The sequence below is a fragment of the Megalops cyprinoides genome, chromosome 11, assembly GCF_013368585.1.
Source record: "Megalops cyprinoides isolate fMegCyp1 chromosome 11, fMegCyp1.pri, whole genome shotgun sequence".
In the NCBI taxonomy this organism is placed as follows: Eukaryota; Metazoa; Chordata; class Actinopteri; order Elopiformes; family Megalopidae; genus Megalops; species Megalops cyprinoides.
The window spans coordinates 10,128,422-10,145,746 of NC_050593.1; the positions used below are offsets into that span (position 1 = coordinate 10,128,422).

At 54.8% G+C, this 17,325-nt stretch overlaps 1 protein-coding gene across 2 annotated transcripts in view; it reads left to right on the forward strand.

Moving 5' to 3' along the window:
- LOC118786100 (BCL-6 corepressor-like) overlaps positions 1 to 17,325 on the forward strand; it is a 43,474-nt gene that overhangs the window by 15,946 nt on the left and 10,203 nt on the right. The window contains exons 4-9 of one of the 2 annotated variants that reach the window (XM_036541140.1): positions 1,718 to 4,627; positions 5,952 to 6,008; positions 6,348 to 6,540; positions 7,801 to 8,049; positions 10,290 to 10,558; positions 12,375 to 12,623. In XM_036541140.1, the coding sequence (XP_036397033.1) occupies positions 1,718 to 4,627; positions 5,952 to 6,008; positions 6,348 to 6,540; positions 7,801 to 8,049; positions 10,290 to 10,558; positions 12,375 to 12,623 (3,927 nt within the window). The remainder of the gene's footprint in view (positions 1 to 1,717; positions 4,628 to 5,951; positions 6,009 to 6,347; positions 6,541 to 7,800; positions 8,050 to 10,289; positions 10,559 to 12,374; positions 12,624 to 17,325) is intronic. The other variant, XM_036541141.1, reaches the window with a different exon arrangement.

Sequence of the window (17,325 nt, forward strand, 5' to 3'; positions counted from 1 at the left end):
GACTTCTTCATGTCTGTTATTGAACTCCTTTTCCTCTTGTGACTTTTATCTATGAATGACACTTCCTCTTGACCTTATCAGGAGTCTAACTTGCTCTGATCTTTCCCCCTCAGTCAGAGTACAACAGCACCGGTGGGTGTGTTCAGTCACAATCACCTCCTCCTGATCTCAGGCCACTTTTACATCTGCTTTCAAAATCTAAAGTGGCGCAAACCACTATATAATCAGATATTCAATAAACCTGCTTCCTGGCATTAGTACCCTGGGTGGACGGTCATCCTACTCCCAATGATATACTTGGCCAGGGTCATCTGATAATCTTCGATAAAGACATAGCAGAACACACTGCCTAGGCTACTGCTGACACTTCATTTGTAGAGGCCGCTGTTGTGCCTTGACTCCAGTCCGTAATCACTCAGTTAGCTGCAGGTGAGTAAGTACTAATGAAAGAACTACCAGTTTCAAAGGGAACTCGTACTGCAAATATAGTGAGGAAAAGTCATTCTCAGAGGCTGCAAAAATAAAATATATTTTCTTTAATTTAACTGTTATTCATGTTTAAGTGCAGACCAGTGTTTCAAACACAAGATCATTATCAGTGTCAAGATGTCTGACTGCTTATTTACAAACACGTTTTGAACCTGGGTATGAAGAACAAACTCTCCAGACCAGGAGGGCAGCAGTATCTAAAGTTGTAGCTAACCTCTCCTCTACTAAGTAGCTAGTAAACAGCCCACAGTAGCTACTCTCTCAATCAGAAAAAAATCACATTATCTCTGTTCATTCATTGTTAAGGGAAAGAACACATCTATCTAGCTAACATGAGATAAATAGTTAACTAGTCTACGTGGTCCCCAATCTGAAAGACTGGACTAAATGATTTTGTTGGTATAGAAGTTAGATCCTCTGTTGTAGTTAAAGCTCTGGCCTCTCCTCAGCCAAGCTGATCAACTTGTCCTCATTCTCCTCTTTTCAAATTGCTTTCATGACTGCAGTTGCAAAGTTTCTTCTAGCCCCCCCCCCCCTCTCTCCTTGTTGTTCATTTACGTTCTCTCAAGGGGAACCCCCCCCCCCCCGTTTATTGGCCCAAGGGTGACATATTCTCATCCCAGCAGCAGCATCAGCAGCAGCTGACGTCTCTGAAAGAACCCTTTTACTTTCACGTCCTCCAAATTTCAAATAAATTCTGTGTCTCTGTTCAATGACGTCAGTTGTGTGTATATTTTTCCTCCAGATCTGTTTTCCGGTAATCGGTGCCTTAAGTGGCAGGACAGATCAAAGCAGTGATCCTTGTAAAATGAAGCATTTTAACTGATAGCCGGTGGTGTTTTTAATATATATTTGAAAATCTGTGTTGGTAACAAAATATTTTAGTATTATATGGGACAGGGCATAGGATTAAAGCATGTGGCTGTTCTGTAATGCACTATTTAATAGGGTAATATATCTGTTTCTTGCATTAAATGTTTTTTTTTTTCTTTTTATATTTCTTCTATTTTCTTCTATATTTCTTTTTCTTATCGCTTTTTGTGTGGTGGCTTCTGATGGAGGGCACATACTGTGTGTGTGGTGCCACAGTGCTCTTCTCTGCTGTTTGCCTTAAGTCTGGCTGTATGAGAATCGCATCCCTGCTGTTTGCCTTAAGTCTGGTTGTATGAGAATCAAATCCCTGCTGTTTGGCTCTTGTCTCCCTCACCCCTCTGTGGGCGTGTTTTAGGTGGATGCGAGCGCAGCCTCCAGGATGAATCCGCTCATAGCGCTCAGCATGGAGCAGGGCGGCCTGATGAGGGACGGCCTGCGCGCTCACAGCGGGATGGTCTACCCGGGCATCCAGGCACTGTCCAATGACAAGGCAGGGAGGGAGGGGAGCTCTTCCGTGGGGCTGGGCTACCTCAGTGACCGCATCTCTGACCTGTACTATAAGCCTGATGTCGCCCTGGAAAGCAGGAAGCCAGCCAGCGACTATGTGGGCCTCTACAAGAGCACTCCGCCCGGCCTGCCGAAACCCATGCTGGTGCCAGGGGCTGTGGGGGAGTCCTTGGGCCTAGAGCACCGCATGGGTCCCGGTGACAAACAGTCGGACCGGAGCCTGGGTGGCAGCGATGGGTACCTCCGCCTCCCCTGGATCAGCCCGTACCCAGACGCAGGCATGTACTCCTATCTGGATTCTACCAAATACGCCCTCAGCATGTACAAGGCCTCCTTCTTGTCCCAGCCGCCCCCGTACCTGCAGCAGCACCTGGCCTATCAGTCCCTGTGTGCCGGAGCGGGGGGCAGCCCGGCCGGCGCCGAGCGTGTGTTCTACGTCCCCCCGTACAGCCCCGCCCCCATCTCCTCCCCGCTCGCGCCCCCTTTAAGGGTCCCGACTGCGACCGTCGCCCCAGCTGGCCTCCCCACCCTGGTGCACGGCCAGGAAAAGAACGCCGGGCCCCGCATCCACCAGGAGCCTCCCCGCTTCGGGCATCAGGCGCAGCAGCTACACCCCCAACCCCACAGTGAGCGAGCGCACAGCAGTAACAGCAAGTCCAGCCGCAACCCCTCCAGCAAAGGCAGCAGTGGCTTTAGCCTGAGTAGTAGTAGCGGTAGCAGCAGCAGTAATAGTAAGAACAGCAGCCTCCCTGTGGACTCCACCTCAGCCATACTGTTGGCCTCTCCCCGCACGCCCTCCTGCCTCACCCAGCCCTCAGCTCCGCCCCCACCACCCCAACCCATCGAAAGCACTTTGGACTCCCAGAAGCTGCTGCCGCGAGGCCTGCATTCCTCACCCTCTTCATCCTCCTCTTCATCCCGTGCTGGGTGCATGAGTGGAGGAGGGCTTGGTCCCGCATCGCCAGCTCTGCCTGACAGCCACAACTCCAAAGCCAAGGAGGGGGGCTCCGAGCGCCGGGGCAGCAGTGCGGACAGGAAGTGCAGTAAGTCTCCCCACAAGACTTCTTCTGAGAAGCCAGCTCAGCGCACTCCTTCCAAAGACCTGGCGGATAAGCCTTTGGACCTGTCTGCCAAATTAGGGGAATTTGGAAGTGCTCCCAACGGATTCTCTCATAGACTGGAGGTCTCGGCCAAACTGGGGTATTCTTCTTCTGCTCGATATGGGCTGCCACCCAGTCGAGAAGTTCTGAAGGAAACACTCTCCTCCTCCTACTCCTCCACCTCCTCCTCTTCCTCCTCCTCCTCCTCCTCCTCCTCAGTTAGCACTTCTTCCAGACCTCCAGAGAGGCCTGAAATAATCAGCACCTTACACTCCTCCTGGGTGGTCCCTGGCTCTGCCCCTGCCTGCAGTGCAGAGGCCAATCACAACCAAGTTCCGACCATCGTCAGAAACAAGCACCTGGATCGTGTGGCCCCCCAGCAGCGCAGCTCCTCATGTCCCAGAATTGGGGAGTCACGCTGCACCCCTGCCCCTAACTCCACCCCCACCGTGGTGACTTCCACCGGCCGCCCTGCGTCTGCCTCCCCCTCCCCCAACGTGAACAGTGAGTGGCCCAAGGCTAGTCCCAGCATTCCCGAGAAGGATGTGACAGCTGGCCACATTACCTGCCAGACCTTGGGGAGCAAAAAACCCACAAAAGCTCCCGAAAGACCTGAGAGACAGGAAATCGCCTACAAGCAGCTCCATCTGGAGAATGGTCATGCCCCTAGCCACCTTTACCTGCCCCAGAATAATACATTTCTGCCCCCAAACTTGGCATACACAAACAGATACCTGCCGTTCTCTGTTCCCGACAGCGTGTCCCTCCCTCATGTGGGCCTGTCGGGTAAAGGGCCAGTTTACCCGCACCCTGCCCTGCTGGGCAGCAGTAGCCTGTACCCGGCACACCTGGCTCCAAAGCACTGCCTCTCCTACACGCTGCCTCCCAGTCACGGCGAGTACCTCACCTATCACGATTCGCAGGAGATGGTGCACCCCCTGATGTCTCCCCGCCTGACCCTGGACTCCAAAGGCGGAGAGCACGTAGGGCATAGATCCAGGCCCCAGGACAAGCACAGACACAGCCAGGATTCTGCCCACCCCAGTCGCCACACCGCTGAGCTGGCCGGCATACCGCCCAGGCCTGACAGGAAAGCGGAGAAGCCCCCGCCAGCCGTTGGCATTAGTCTGATCCAGGACGACACGCACAGTGGGTCCCAGAAGGCCCCCAGCGCTCTCCCTGCCAGGAAAGGGGATCCCAGCCGCCCCACGGGCAGTGGGCCAGCCAGCAGCGATGGGGCGGAGCCGGAGCTCATGCAGATTCTCCTCTCCCGCCAGCAGGCCGAGGCCTGGCGTAGACCTCACACGGAGGAGCAGGGTGTCGGCGACAAGTGCGTCTCCCCCGCCGTCTCCCCCGCGAGGCTCAGTCCAAGCGAGGACAGCCCCTCCCCCCTCGGCCTGCTGGAGCAGCAGACGCTCCGCTGCGCCCGTACGTCAGGGGACAGGAGCCGTAAGGACCATCTGAAGGAGTGCCTGGGACACGATGAGGCCCAGCGGTACGACGATGGCGGCAGCCACTGCTCCTCCAAGACCTGGAGGTCCAGCCTGGCCAAAAGGATCGCCAACTCCTCTGGCTACGTGGGCGACCGCTTCAAGAACGTCACCGCAGAGCTGTACGGTGATTCCAGCAAGCTGAGCCGAGAGCAGCGCGCCCTGCAGGTGAGTCCGCGAAACTGCATCCAGGAGGCAGGATCTGGGAGCTTTGTGTGTGTATGTCTGTTTTAACATCTTTAACAGATGGGGAGAAAGGGAGAAAGACTTCCTACGTCCTACTTCAAAGTCCATATTGAATCTTAACGCCAAGCAGAGTAGAAGTGATTTTGCACAAAATAGAGTTCTTAGCAAAATGTTGTATCGTCTGGGATGCTGCAAGTCCTCATATACAGAGTGACTTCCTATCTTCCTATTCAAAGAGGCATGTTGGGAGACATCTCTGTAGAAGCTGCCAGACAGCTTTCATGTTTTCTCAAACTAAAAGTAGATGTCATATGTATATATATATATATATGCCATGACTGTGAGGATCTGACAGTTGCAGCAGTTGTAATGGCACGGGTCAGTCACCCCCACCCCGACTCTGCGTACTCCCTGAAGCCTCACTCTGCTTAGCAGGGCATGGAAGGTTAAGAAAGGGTTAACACGGCACATGTGTGAAGTGCAAGCCCTGCTACCAAGCATGTTCCCTGTGACCCTGGGGGTGAGGGGTGGGTGGACCTGCTGCTGCTCCCCCCCCCCAAGGACAATACTGCCCTGTAGCCAATCACAGAACCCCGTTCAAGGCTCTGTGTGCTGTCTGCTGCTATGAAGGCTGGCCCCTTTCACTCAGCTGTCTCAGTGGGAGAGGTGACCACTGTCGATTGTACCCCATACATTCACCCCCCCCCCCCACCCTGCCTATCACCTGGAAGCTGAAAAGCTGTGAAACCACTGACCTGTAGACACTCTTTAATTTCGCATGAACACACAGCTCGTTATGTGGAATCAAACATTTAGGTGTCCTGGTATTTCTCATCCCTAACTGGTTTAGAGGAAAACGTGGGCCAGTCTGAGCGCTGTGGCCGATTACACATGTGAGCATACTTCACTGTGGCACGAAGCTGATTCCGTACAGTGTTCTGTGCTCATGCTTACAGTCAAACAGCCTAAATGGAACAGCATTAAAGCTGCATTTCTGGATTTTGAAAAGTCAATACATGAAGCTTTGGCTCCCTTCATCTACAGTGGTCACCTTGAACAAACCCTGTTTTTTTTAATACATTGTACGTGCTCATGCGCAGATAATGTGTCTTTAATGCAAAAAGTGGCAATGTTTTAAAATCCACAATTAAGCTTGAAGGTGTCAATGTTGTGGCGCACTGATTTATTTTATTTCTATTTGACACCGATGTCCTAGTAGGGCTTATGTATGCTGTTGAAATGTTAAAGATGTGACATATCACTGAAATGAATGGCAATATATTGAGCACCCGTTTTAATTGCTTAGATGGAAGGCTTATCACAAGAGGACAGTATTATAAATCAACCTGCCGCTAACTGTGAGGTCAGTTCTTTAAACTTTTTATTACAAATTGACGTTTTAAAGGAGTTTGAAGCCTGCAAAGGCAAAATATTCTGATGGTAGTTTTAGGTGTGTCAAAGGCCAGCTGTGTTCTCCAGGTCTTTCTGATACAGGAGTAAGAGAAGGCATGGAAGTGACAGTAGTCCTGGCTTAGGACTCATGCCTCACTGTTGTCTGAACTCCTCTTTCTTACTGTGACTTGTTTCTCTTCATTAATGGCATTGGCAGTGCAGGGATGTATATTGTGTCCCCTGAGGGTGGTACTGCAGAGATGTCATGTCTGGCCTGTGTGTGTGTGTGTGCGCGTGTGTGTGTTTGCAGCGTGCGATGATGCGTTTCTCCGAGCTGGAGCTGAAGGAGAAGGAGGGCAGCTCCGCGGCGGAACAGGAGCTGGCGGGCGGCCAGCGCGGAGACGGAGACTGGGACGGCAGCCAGCGCAGCGGAGGAGACCGGGACGGCGGCCAGCGCGGCTCCAGGCCCGGGAGCCCCGCCCCCGCCCAGACACAGAGGGAGGGTGAGTGGCCCCCCTTACCCCCCTTACCCCCCTTCCTCCCCCCCCTTGCTGGCTCACGCCCTGGCGGGACCCCAGCGGGCTGTGAGGAGGACGCAGGGCAGTACACTGGCCTCTGACGCTGCCTCCGTATAGAGAGGGATTTGTCGGTGTTTTTTAATCATGGTGGAATGTGTCCCTTAGGCCAGTTTGCATAGTCGGGTAGCGAAACCTCAGAAGTGAAATATCAGCTGTGTGAGAGTGTTATCCTTCCTCTCCCTGGCTGTGTGTCTGAGCTGGGTCTGAGTGTGTTAGCTTGTGTGAAGACTCAGGAGAGCAATGGGGAGGGTGGAAAGGGGAGGTGGCAGGTGAGAGAGAGGTGTTTATGAGCCAGTTGTGTCACTCCGTTGGGTTTTTTGTATTACCGTGGGGTCGATAAGTTTGGACAAATTCAGTGCACAGTCATTTTTAGTTTCAGACTTGAATATGAATGGTTTTATCACTGCAATGGATCAGATTCATGTGCTGTTGAAACAGCAGGTGGCATAGAGCCTCTTGTGCAGGACAGCTGAGTTCCTGGTGCAAGCAAGTACCTGTTGATGGTATGCTGTGTTGAGTGCTTTGTGTTGTTCATTGCCAATCAGTGAGGAGGGGCCAGGGCCAAAGCCCTAAACGGAAAGCCAGGTCTGACCACTCCGGCCTGTTTCAGTACTCCTGCATGTCCAACAGTCATTTTATGCAAATGGCAAAGCTGTTTGGTTTCTATGGGTGAAAATGGACTCTGTTGCCATGGTGATCCCCTTTTGACAGAAGAGTTGCCATAGCACAGATGTGGTGTTTAATTATGGGATGCCTGCGTCATGAGTTATATGATCGCTGTTCACAGTGAAGCCCCTGGCATTGGGCCCCCCAGCTCGTCTGTGTGCCAACGGGGGGGGCAGCATCAGGGAGCGGGCTCTGCCCTGTGCACCGGGCTCTGCCCTGTGCACCAGGCTCTGCCCTGTGCATCAGGCTCTATCTGCATGCTCTGTGAGCTTCTACACACCTGCATGCACAGAACGCAGGTGCACCGCGGGCCCCGCTGCAGCTCAGGGCTGATTCAGTGTGTGTGTGTGTGTGTGTGTGTGGGGGCCCTCTCTCTCACACCACTGCGTGTTCTTACCTGGGTCTGAATGGCAGTGAATTAGAGGGGGTTGGCACAGCTATGAATGCATTTAGCCCTCCTACACCACTTGGCAGAGTGTCATGGTTCGGATCTCCCCCTCTCGTACTCCCTCTCCCCAGGAGCGCGTGCGGAATGTGGAAGCAGTATGGTTCCAGCCCTGCAGAGGTGTGACACACAGTGTGAAACCCCGCCCCTCAGGGGGCAGGACCAGGCGCGGGGCTCCGAGAAGGCCGGCTGGACGCTGGAGGATGCCAGGCTCATAGGGGCGCAGACGTCGGCCAGGAAACGCACGCTCAGCCTGGGGGAGGGACAAGGGGAGGCCCAGGGCGCAGAGGAGACGCAGGCCAGGAGGCCCCGGCTGATGGCTGGTAAGTGCCCCAGTCACATCTCTCCTCCTGTTACCTGTGCCCTGCGGAGCTGTCTGCCCGATAATCCCATAATCCCATCTTTCAGTTAAGGAGGGCGGCACAGCCACCTCTCTCTCCAGGTGAAATCCTCTGGGTTCTGTTCTGAGCTCTGCTGTTTAACTGTGCTTTTGCGTTTGGCCTGTTTGCTTTTTTGCCCCTGGAATGAGAGCCTAATATCTGAGTCTGGTGAAATTGTCAGGCCAGTTCCTCTCGCTCTTTCAATTGCCCAGTGATTAGATTGAATCACTCCAGAATGAAGTAAATAGCCATAGTTTCGGCCATCAGCATGGTAAGAAAGCCAGCTTTAATTAGAGTCTAATCAGCATGCTTTATTCATGTCTCCCTGCAAACCACATGCACTTTGATTTGCGGTCTGTAGTGATGTGGAAGGTGTAGTTTTCATGCATTTGACCTCATTTACTGTCTCGTTGGATATGCCTTCAGTGCTCAGCTGGAAGGGATGGTTGTGACATACCATTAATTTTTCCACTCAAAGATTATTTTTCATAATATCACCCCAGCAGTACAGCTGCCACGTCTTTCTCAAACTCTTGATTGTGTGTGAGTGCTGGAGGGTCATTAGTCCCCTCTGCTCTGGGGCCTTTTGAGGGGCCAGAGTCTGGTGATTGTCTTAAGGATACAGAGCCATAAGGGTGTGTTAAAGGTGAATCCTCCTTTCTGTGAATGCGTTAGGTGTGTTTTCAGAGGTGCCAGGGAAGTGTGACCGTAGAATGTGTTCCTCAGTACTCAGCCTTGCCTCTTCAGATGGCTGGCCTGGGGTGGGCTTTTCACAGCCTTCCCAGCACCTCTCAGTGGAGATGAGAAAGCTGCATTTGCGTAAGGTGCTGACAGGGCTGAGGCACCACCGGCACCTCTGTGAGAGCCAGGTCTCCCCAGGGGGGTCAGAGGTCAACACCACAACTGCCCTCAGCACTCAGCAGGGAGGAGCAGGTGGAGTCCCGCCCACTGGGGGGCGGCACTGTCAGGGCCAGCCTATTGGAAGAGGCCCCCACCAAGAGGTCAGAGCTCAAGAGCAGCTGGCGTGGCAAGGCACGCTATAAAGGTTACGCAGAGCAAGCTGTGCTGGCCAGGTTCTTGGCCTGTGACGTGCAGGGCTAGCTCTCTGTGGCTCTCTGAGTTTCACAGGATCACCGCCTGCTTATGTGGTGTGTTCAGAGTGTGTGACTCTGCTATTTTTGTGCTGAAGAAATCTGCAGTCCTGCGATGGTGTATTACTGGCTGCTGGTGCGCTGGAGGGAAGCTGCCTGTGATAGGGGCTTTCCCTACAGAGAGGAAGTGGTGTGAGCGTGATTCTCCGTGAAGGCGCTGTGCGGGCTTTTCCTTGCGTGCGAGGCGGGGGGTGGGGGACTGAAAGGTTCCTCTCGCTTAGAAGCTCTTGTGTAGCAGTGCTTATAAGGTGCAGGCTTTTAGAGCTGGCCGAATAGCTTCTCCATCTCACTGACTCACTTCCGAGAAGAGTGAGGGGAAAAGGAGAAGCTGAAAGCTGGAGCAGCCACCCCCCCCCAGCATAATGGGGTGTCAGCGGTAATTTCTGGAGCTGACGGATGCCCGTCTCCGTGGCGACACCGCTCAGAGGCCACATGCCTCCCAGCAGTGGTCCTTGACAGAGCTGCGCATACAGCTGTGCTACATATCAGTACTACGCATCTCACTGCTGCCTGCTGTGCCAGCCTAGCTTTTAATCTGTGTGTTTTCGGCACAGTCGTAACAGATTAAAGCATGACAGATCAGTGCTCACTTGATTCTATGTGAAAGCAGAGGCAATGTGCCCTTTTCTGTTTTTCTGTTTCGTTTTATAATGTTGGTGGTAAAAATATTGGATTAGGACAGCGAGTGAATTTGCTGAAATGCAAGACATGCTAGGCATGATAACCCCATGGGTTATCCCCCCTCCCTTGGCTGTGAACGCGAGCCCCTCGGCAGTGGCGGCACCCTGTGAATGTGAATAAGAGGGCGTGAGAAGGTACAGGTGTTGGTGAGGAGCGTTGTGCTGTGTGCGATTTAAGAGGCCTTTTGCGCTTTCACTGTGCCAGCTGTGCGCTGCTGGCAGAATCAGCCAGGTAGGCCCAGAATCAGCCTGTGCCTGTTCATGTGTGCCTGCATGTATGTGTGTATGTACAGTGTGTGTGTGTGTGTGTGTGTGTGTTTTGCGTTAACCCCTGACCCTGTTCTCCCTGCAGGTGAACTTGCTGGTCCATTAACCCCCACACACAGTGAGGAGGCAGACCCAACCAGCATCCTCCTTCCCCCTCAAGGCCACGCCCACCTCCCTAACGGCCCCTCCAAGCTGTCAGACAAGCGGCAGCGGCTGCAGGAGCAGCGCAGACATGGGGACGCAGAGAAACCGAAGGGGAAGCGGCCCTGCAAGACCAAACACACGAGCCTGCGGGAGCGGCGGGCGGCGTCTCGTACAGTGCAGGAGCGCTCCAGCCCACACCCACAGCAGCAGGTAACGTAACGGAGACCGCAGAGAGCCGTGCCCCAACAGGGAGCCTCCAAAACATGCGTCAAATCGCAGCGGCCTGAATCATTCCAAATCGCGGACCGAATCATTCCAAATCACGGCCTGAAACATTCCAAATCACAACAGCCTGAGACACTCCAAATCACGGCCTGAAATATTCCAAATCGCAACAGCCTGAGACACTCCAAATCACAACAGCCTGAGACACTCCAAATCACGGCGTGAAACATTCCAAATCGCAACAGCCTGAATCATTCCAAATCACAACAGCCTGAAACATTCCAAATCATGACTCCCTGAATCATTCCAAATCATGGCCTGAAACATTCCAAATCACGGCCTGAAACGTTCCAAGTCACAACAGCCTGAATGATTCCAGATCACGGCCTGAAACATTCCAAATCACGGCCTGAAACATTCCAAATCACAACAGCCAATATTATTCCAAATCACGGCCTGAAACATTCCAGGTCACAAAGGACTGAATGATTCCAGATCACGGCCTGGCTGTGGATGGCAGGAGGCAGCGCGCCGGCCCTCTGTTTGAGGTCGCTCCAAGTGCAGAGCCGCGCCCCCCTCCCTCTCCCTCCCCCTGCATCAATAATGCGCTGGAAGCGAGGGCAGGAAGCATGCCGTGTTTGCACTGCCGCGGCTGCCACCCTGACCTCCCCGTGCACCGAAACGCGATCTCCCAGCAGAGCGCCGGCAGCGGAGACGGGGGAGGAAGCCTGCTCTGAAGCCCAGCCGCCGGCTCCGCCCTGTGGGCCTGACAGGCCGGGACAGCGCGCATTCCTTACATAACAGAGCTCCCCCCCCCCCCCCCCCGGCACGTCTGCTCTCAGTTCCCTCACGGGGCTTCTCCCTGCTCTGAGCGGCGCGCTCGCCGGCAGGCGCACAGAGGCTGTTGATCCTGTCGGGTGGGCGGTCAGCAGGCGCGTGATCTTGACCCCGCCCCCCCGCGCTCGCCCCCGCACTGAGGGTTCACTCCAGTGCAGCGTTGCGTTGATCCCTGCTTCCTGTTCCTCGCTACGGACGAGCGTCCGTCGAAATCCCAGCGAGCTTTCTGCAATCCCCCTCACCAAACGGAACACACACCTCGCATCTGCAGCGCCCAGTCGTAAAACTCAGCCCTTCTGCCTCAGTCTGACGTGCGGGTGTCACCGTGTCCCGGCAGCCCTGCCTGTCTTAACACAGAGCACAGAGCGGGGGGGACGTTCGTCTGAAGCCCGCGGCCCCAGCCACCGCACGGCGGTGAGCGCGTGAGGAGAGCGCTCCCTCCCCGCTATGCTACGCTTGGTTGCAGGATTAACCGCCAGCGTGTCTGGAGCTCCCCCAGCGGCACGCTGCCCTGGGAACCTGCCGTTGTTAATAATTAGCACCCCCCCCCTTTCCCTCCTCCGGGCTGGCCCAGATGGTAACCTTCGCCTCAGAGCGCTGCGAGAAAGAGAGCGAGAGAGGGAGAGAGAGGCAGAACAGGAGGGAGGGAGAGAGAGCAGGACCTTCTCTTAAAGAGGAATACAGGCTGCTCCCTCTATTAGCTTTCCCACTCAGTCCTTTCTCCTCATATTCTTACCATAACACATTCCTCTTCTTCTGAAGAGTCAAGGGTCTGGCTGTGGACTGTTGCATGTTGCTGTTATGAACAGTTATCCGGTTCTTGGAAAGGAACCAGTTGAAAAGATGCTAGTCGAATCTGATTTCTGAGGCAAACCAGGAGTGTGAGAGTGAGAGGGGGGTGTGCCACTCGGAGGGCAGGTTGACCCAGTCGGTAACGCCAAGCCTGTCCTCTTTCTTTGAGCAGGTTTGTTTGGAACAGTCGTCAAGCAAAGGGTCAGCATCGCTGTCGGATTACGACTCCTCCCCAGTCAAGCCCTGCGCCCCGTTGCTGTGCCCCGTCACCCCCCAGACGCCCCTGCAGAAGCCCCCCTCGCAGCCTTCGGCCGCGGACACACCCACCGGCCGGCCCATGCCCCCTGAAGCGCGGAGGCTGATCGTCAACAAGAACGCGGGAGAGACGCTGCTGCAGAGAGCGGCGCGGCTGGGATACCAGGTACACAGCTGTCACACACTGTCCTGCCCCACACACACCGCACCGCCTCACACACAGCATCCCGCCTCACACACGCCCAACCTCACTCACACACAAGCACAGACTCACATGTATGCACACACTCACGTACACAGAAAAGCCATTGTTTCCTAGTCCGTATGAGTCACAGACAGTCCGAGCCCCACACTGGTGTTGTTTTCTGGACCTTGTAGAAGCCCTCGGAATCTTCTTATCCATCTCTGACTCTGATTCATTGTGGTTTAAGAACTTAAATGAAATGCTACATGATTAAGGATTTTATAGCACTGGATACTCTTAAGCACCAATCTGTGGTGTGATGGCTGTTAATTTTTATTTTTAATTTGAAGAGTTCTAAGTAAAGGAACCAGTGAGTGTCCCATTTCTGGGATTCACGTGGATGGCATGAACTCAGGCATTAAGATCTAGAATGTTCCGTGTAGGACCTGACAGCATCAAAGCTTTCAGCATTTAGTAAAGCGCATGAGAAACTGTGACTGCAGGGATCAGAGCTAAATGCTTCTTAAGCGGAGACTTTTATGCTAATTCCCTTTATAGATTTTTGCTCCCCCTCCCTCCTCGTCACCCACGTCTCTCTCTCCAGAAGAGATGACATCAAAGCACACATGTAATTAGTGCTACCTCTACCAAAGCAGCCGTAAAGCAGCGCTCTGAGTAAATAGCTTTTTATTTTGTGCCCAACCTCCACCCCTCCCTTTCCCTCTTCCCTGGGGAGTGCACGTGTATGTGTGTGTGCGTGTGTGTGTGTGTGTGTGTGTGTGCGTGCGTGTGCGTGCGTGCGTGCGTGCGTGCGTGTGCGTGTGTGTGTGTGTGTGTGTGTGTGTGTGTGTGTACATGCGAGCATTTCTACTCTCAGGGGAGATTGCTCTTTGCCATTAAAGCTCAGTTATGTGATGAGTGCTCCCCTCCAACCAGGCTTAATTAATCATCCTGATGAAGGTGCTAAATGCCTGCTGCTTCAGACCATTAGCGGCCTGCTTTCCTGCAGCCCCGAGCTGGGGAATAGCCTCGCCCCCCCCCCGTCACGCACTCTCAATTGGAGCTTCACTGTGGTCGCCGTGGTGATGTGTTGGGTGACAGGCTGGAGGTCACAGCCTCATTAACTGTGGGTGGAACTATGTGAACTGTAGTTTGTAGGAATTTTGGGGTCAGTGGCACCTCTCACCTGTATGTGTATTCTATTTGAGCAGTGGTTTGGTCGGGGGTTTCTGAGCATGTGTATAGAGGGAATTTGAGCTGAGGCCTGGATACTGCTTTAGGTTAGTGCTGTGTGCTATCAAAGCTTTGGCTGTATTGCCCTAATGGCAGTGGCCCTGGATGGGGTATTAATACATCTAATGGTTCAGTAATGAGTATGTGCATGTGTGTGTAATGGAACAGTAACATGTGCGCGTGTGTGTGGGATGTAAGTCTGGGTGATATTGGCCTGACCTCAGCGTGTGAATGTGGCAGAGATGGAGGCTGGCTCGTGTTATTCGGTGGTTTGGATTGGTCCTGCAGACCAGCTGCTCTCTCCCCTCAGTGGTCTGGTTGGGCCGGGGCAGAGCAGGTCAGGACATGTTTGGGGCGTTGTGAGGGCAGTGGTCAGTGCCTTGTTTTCGTAGTCTGTCTTTTTCAGACAGGAAGCCTCTCTCTGACTGCGTGCGTGTGATAAGCCGTCTGCAGCTCTCTAGGGCTGAGAGGGCCAAGTGAAATATGACATGGCTGCGAGCTGGCACTAGCTCTTTTAATACAGGCAGGCAGGGATCTCACAGTCTCAGGGTGTGTGTGTGCGTGTATGTGTGTGTGTCTCTGTCTGTCTGTCTGTCTGTCTGTGTTTGATGAATTCTTTTAATGATCTTCCTTCGCTTTAGTGTAACATATCAGTGGGATTTATGGTTTTTGGGAATTCTATTCACTGAGGACCTTTTATAAAAAGTACTGAAAATTAAAATGGTGCAGTTACCAGTGCCTGGAGCGAAATCATTATTTCTGTCGAAACCTATTACAAGGAGGACTCATGGATGTTATTTATGGGAAGTGTGTATTTGAATGTTACTGTAGATCCATTTGAAGTAAGTCACTCTTCTGGGTGGGCTAAATGGGCAAGTGCCTCAGTAGAGGAGGTGCTACGGTGGCAACGTGGGGCTGGTGTAGAAGAAGGTACCATGGCACCGTGGGGCTGGTGTAGGAGATGGTACTGTGGCGACATCAGGCTGGTGTAGAAGGCAGTACCATGGTGATTTGGGACTGGTGTAGAAGGCAGTACCAAATCATCATGGGGTTGGTGTAGAGGACGGTACCGTGACAACATGGGGCAGGTGTAGAAGACGGTGCCGTGGCAACATGGGGCAGGTGTAGCAGGTACTGTGGCGACGGGGCTGGCGTGCAGTGGCACTTTGTGGCGCGTGTTGTGAGGGCGAAGCAGAGTGGCAGCTGTGCTGACTGCACTCCCGCTGCAGCTGTGTTTCAGCTCTGCAGGCAGACTGAGTGATGTGGCTGGGTACACAGCTGTGGAGCTGTAGGATTACCCCTGCTTCATCTACATAGAGCACAGCTCCTCTCCCCCACATCCGTGTGGTAAGGTGTTAATGAGGGGAGTAGCAAATTAAGCTTCATGGCTTTTTGGCTTTCAGAGTTACCTACTGTGGTTAACATGGCAACCTGACACACACATATGCATTCACACTTGCACTAGCACTGAAACACACACACACACACACACAGCCTGAGGCTTTGTGTGTCTCCCTGACAGTCTCTGCCCGTCGGCCTGCGCTCAGATCTGCTCTGCTTTGCCAAGGCAACGTGAGACACGCTGGGTGCATCGCTGCCGTGTGGTGCCGCTTTGTGTCTAAAATTGGCCCCGGGTCTGTTAATGATGTCTGAGTGCCAGTGTGTGACTAGCGGTGGGCTTTGATTGGCTGTGCGAGTGTGCAGCGATCAGGGGAACGTGCTGGCAGAGCTGCAGGAGTGTAATCAGCCCAGTGGACTCAGCTGCTTTCAGCCTGCCTGTTGGTTTCATTAGTCCCACCTGAGTCAGAGAGCCCAGCGCGGGGTGCCTGGGTCAGAGAGCCCAGCGCGGGGCGCCTGGGTCAGAGAGCCCAGCGCGGGGCGCCTGGGTCAGAGAGCCCAGCGCGGGGCGCCTGGGTCAGAGAGCCCAGCGAGTCAGAGAGCCCAGCGCAGGGCGGCTGGGTCAGAGAGCCCAGCAAAGGGCGGCTGGGTCAGAGAGCCCAGCAAAGGGCGGCTGGGTCAGAGAGCCCAGCAAAGGGCGGCTGGGTCAGAGAGCCCAGCGCGGGGCGCCTGGGTCAGAGAGCCCAGCGCAGGGCGCCTGAGTCAGAGAGCCCAGCGCAGGGCGCCTGAGTCAGAGAGCCCAGCGCAGGGCGGCTGGGTCAGAGAGCCCAGCGCAGGGCGCCTGAGTCAGAGAGCCCAGCGAAGGGCGACTGAGTCAGAGAGCCCAGCGCGGGGTGCCTGAGTCAGAGAGCCCAGCGAGTCAGATAGCCCAGCGCGGGGTGCCTGAGTCAGAGAGCCCAGCGAAGGGCGCCTGGGTCAGAGAGCCCAGCGCGGGGTGCCTGAGTCAGAGAGCCCAGCGAGTCAGAGAGCCCAGCGAAGGGCGGCTGGGTCAGAGAGCCCAGCAAAGGGCGGCTGGGTCAGAGAGCCCAGCGAAGGGCGGCTGGGTCAGAGAGCCCAGCGAAGGGCGGCTGGGTCAGAGAGCCCAGCGAAGGGCGCCTGGGTCAGAGAGCCCAGCGCGGGGCGCCTGGGTCAGAGAGCGCAGTGAAGGGCGCCTGAGTCAGAGAGCCCAGCGAAGGGCGCCTGAGTCAGAGAGCCCAGCGAAGGGCGCCTGGGTCAGAGAGCCCAGCGCAGGGCGCCTGGGTCAGAGAGCCCAGCGAAGGGCGCCTGAGTCAGACAGCCCAGCGAAGGGCGCCTGAGTCAGAGAGCCCAGTGAAGGGCGCCTGGGTCAGAGAGCCCAGCGCGGGGCGCCTGGGTCAGAGAGCGCAGTGAAGGGCGCCTGGGTCAGAGAGCCCAACGCAGGGCGCCTGAGTCAGAGAGCCCAGTGAAGGGCGCCTGGGTCAGAGAGCCCAGCGAAGGGCGCCTGGGTCAGAGAGCCCAGCGCGGGGTGCCTGAGTCAGAGAGCCCAGCGAGTCAGAGAGCCCAGCGCGGGGCGCCTGGGTCAGAGAGCCCAGCGCAGGGCGGCTGGGTCAGAGAGCCCAGCGCAGGGCATCATTGTCTCACTGATACTGTGTCCTGCTCTGCTGTGTTCTCCCCTGCATGCCTGATCAGAGCAGATGCCACTGTGTGTTGGTCTGTCCCAAACCCACAGAAAGCTTCCTGTGTTCGAATGCATCTCTTCTGAAGGTGAAATTCCTGTAAAGTCATGTTGATGCTGATGTGCAGTTGTGCGTGTGAGGAGGTGTGAAGATTAAAAAAAAGGGGGGGAGGGGGTGGATCTCAGCAGCTCACATCAATCTGCTGCTTTCAGTAAGAGCATGCGTTACCCTCCAGCTATTGCAGAATTTAGCTGGGTCTGGTGAAAAACTGCTGGCTGTGTTTCCCGGGAGTGGGACTCTGGAGCAAGCTCCCAGGCCTCCCAGAATTCCCTGTGACAGCAGTGTTGGCATACATTACCTGCACACGCATAGCAGCACAGCAGTGTCACCTGGATAGGCGGAGGAAGTGTTCTGATTGA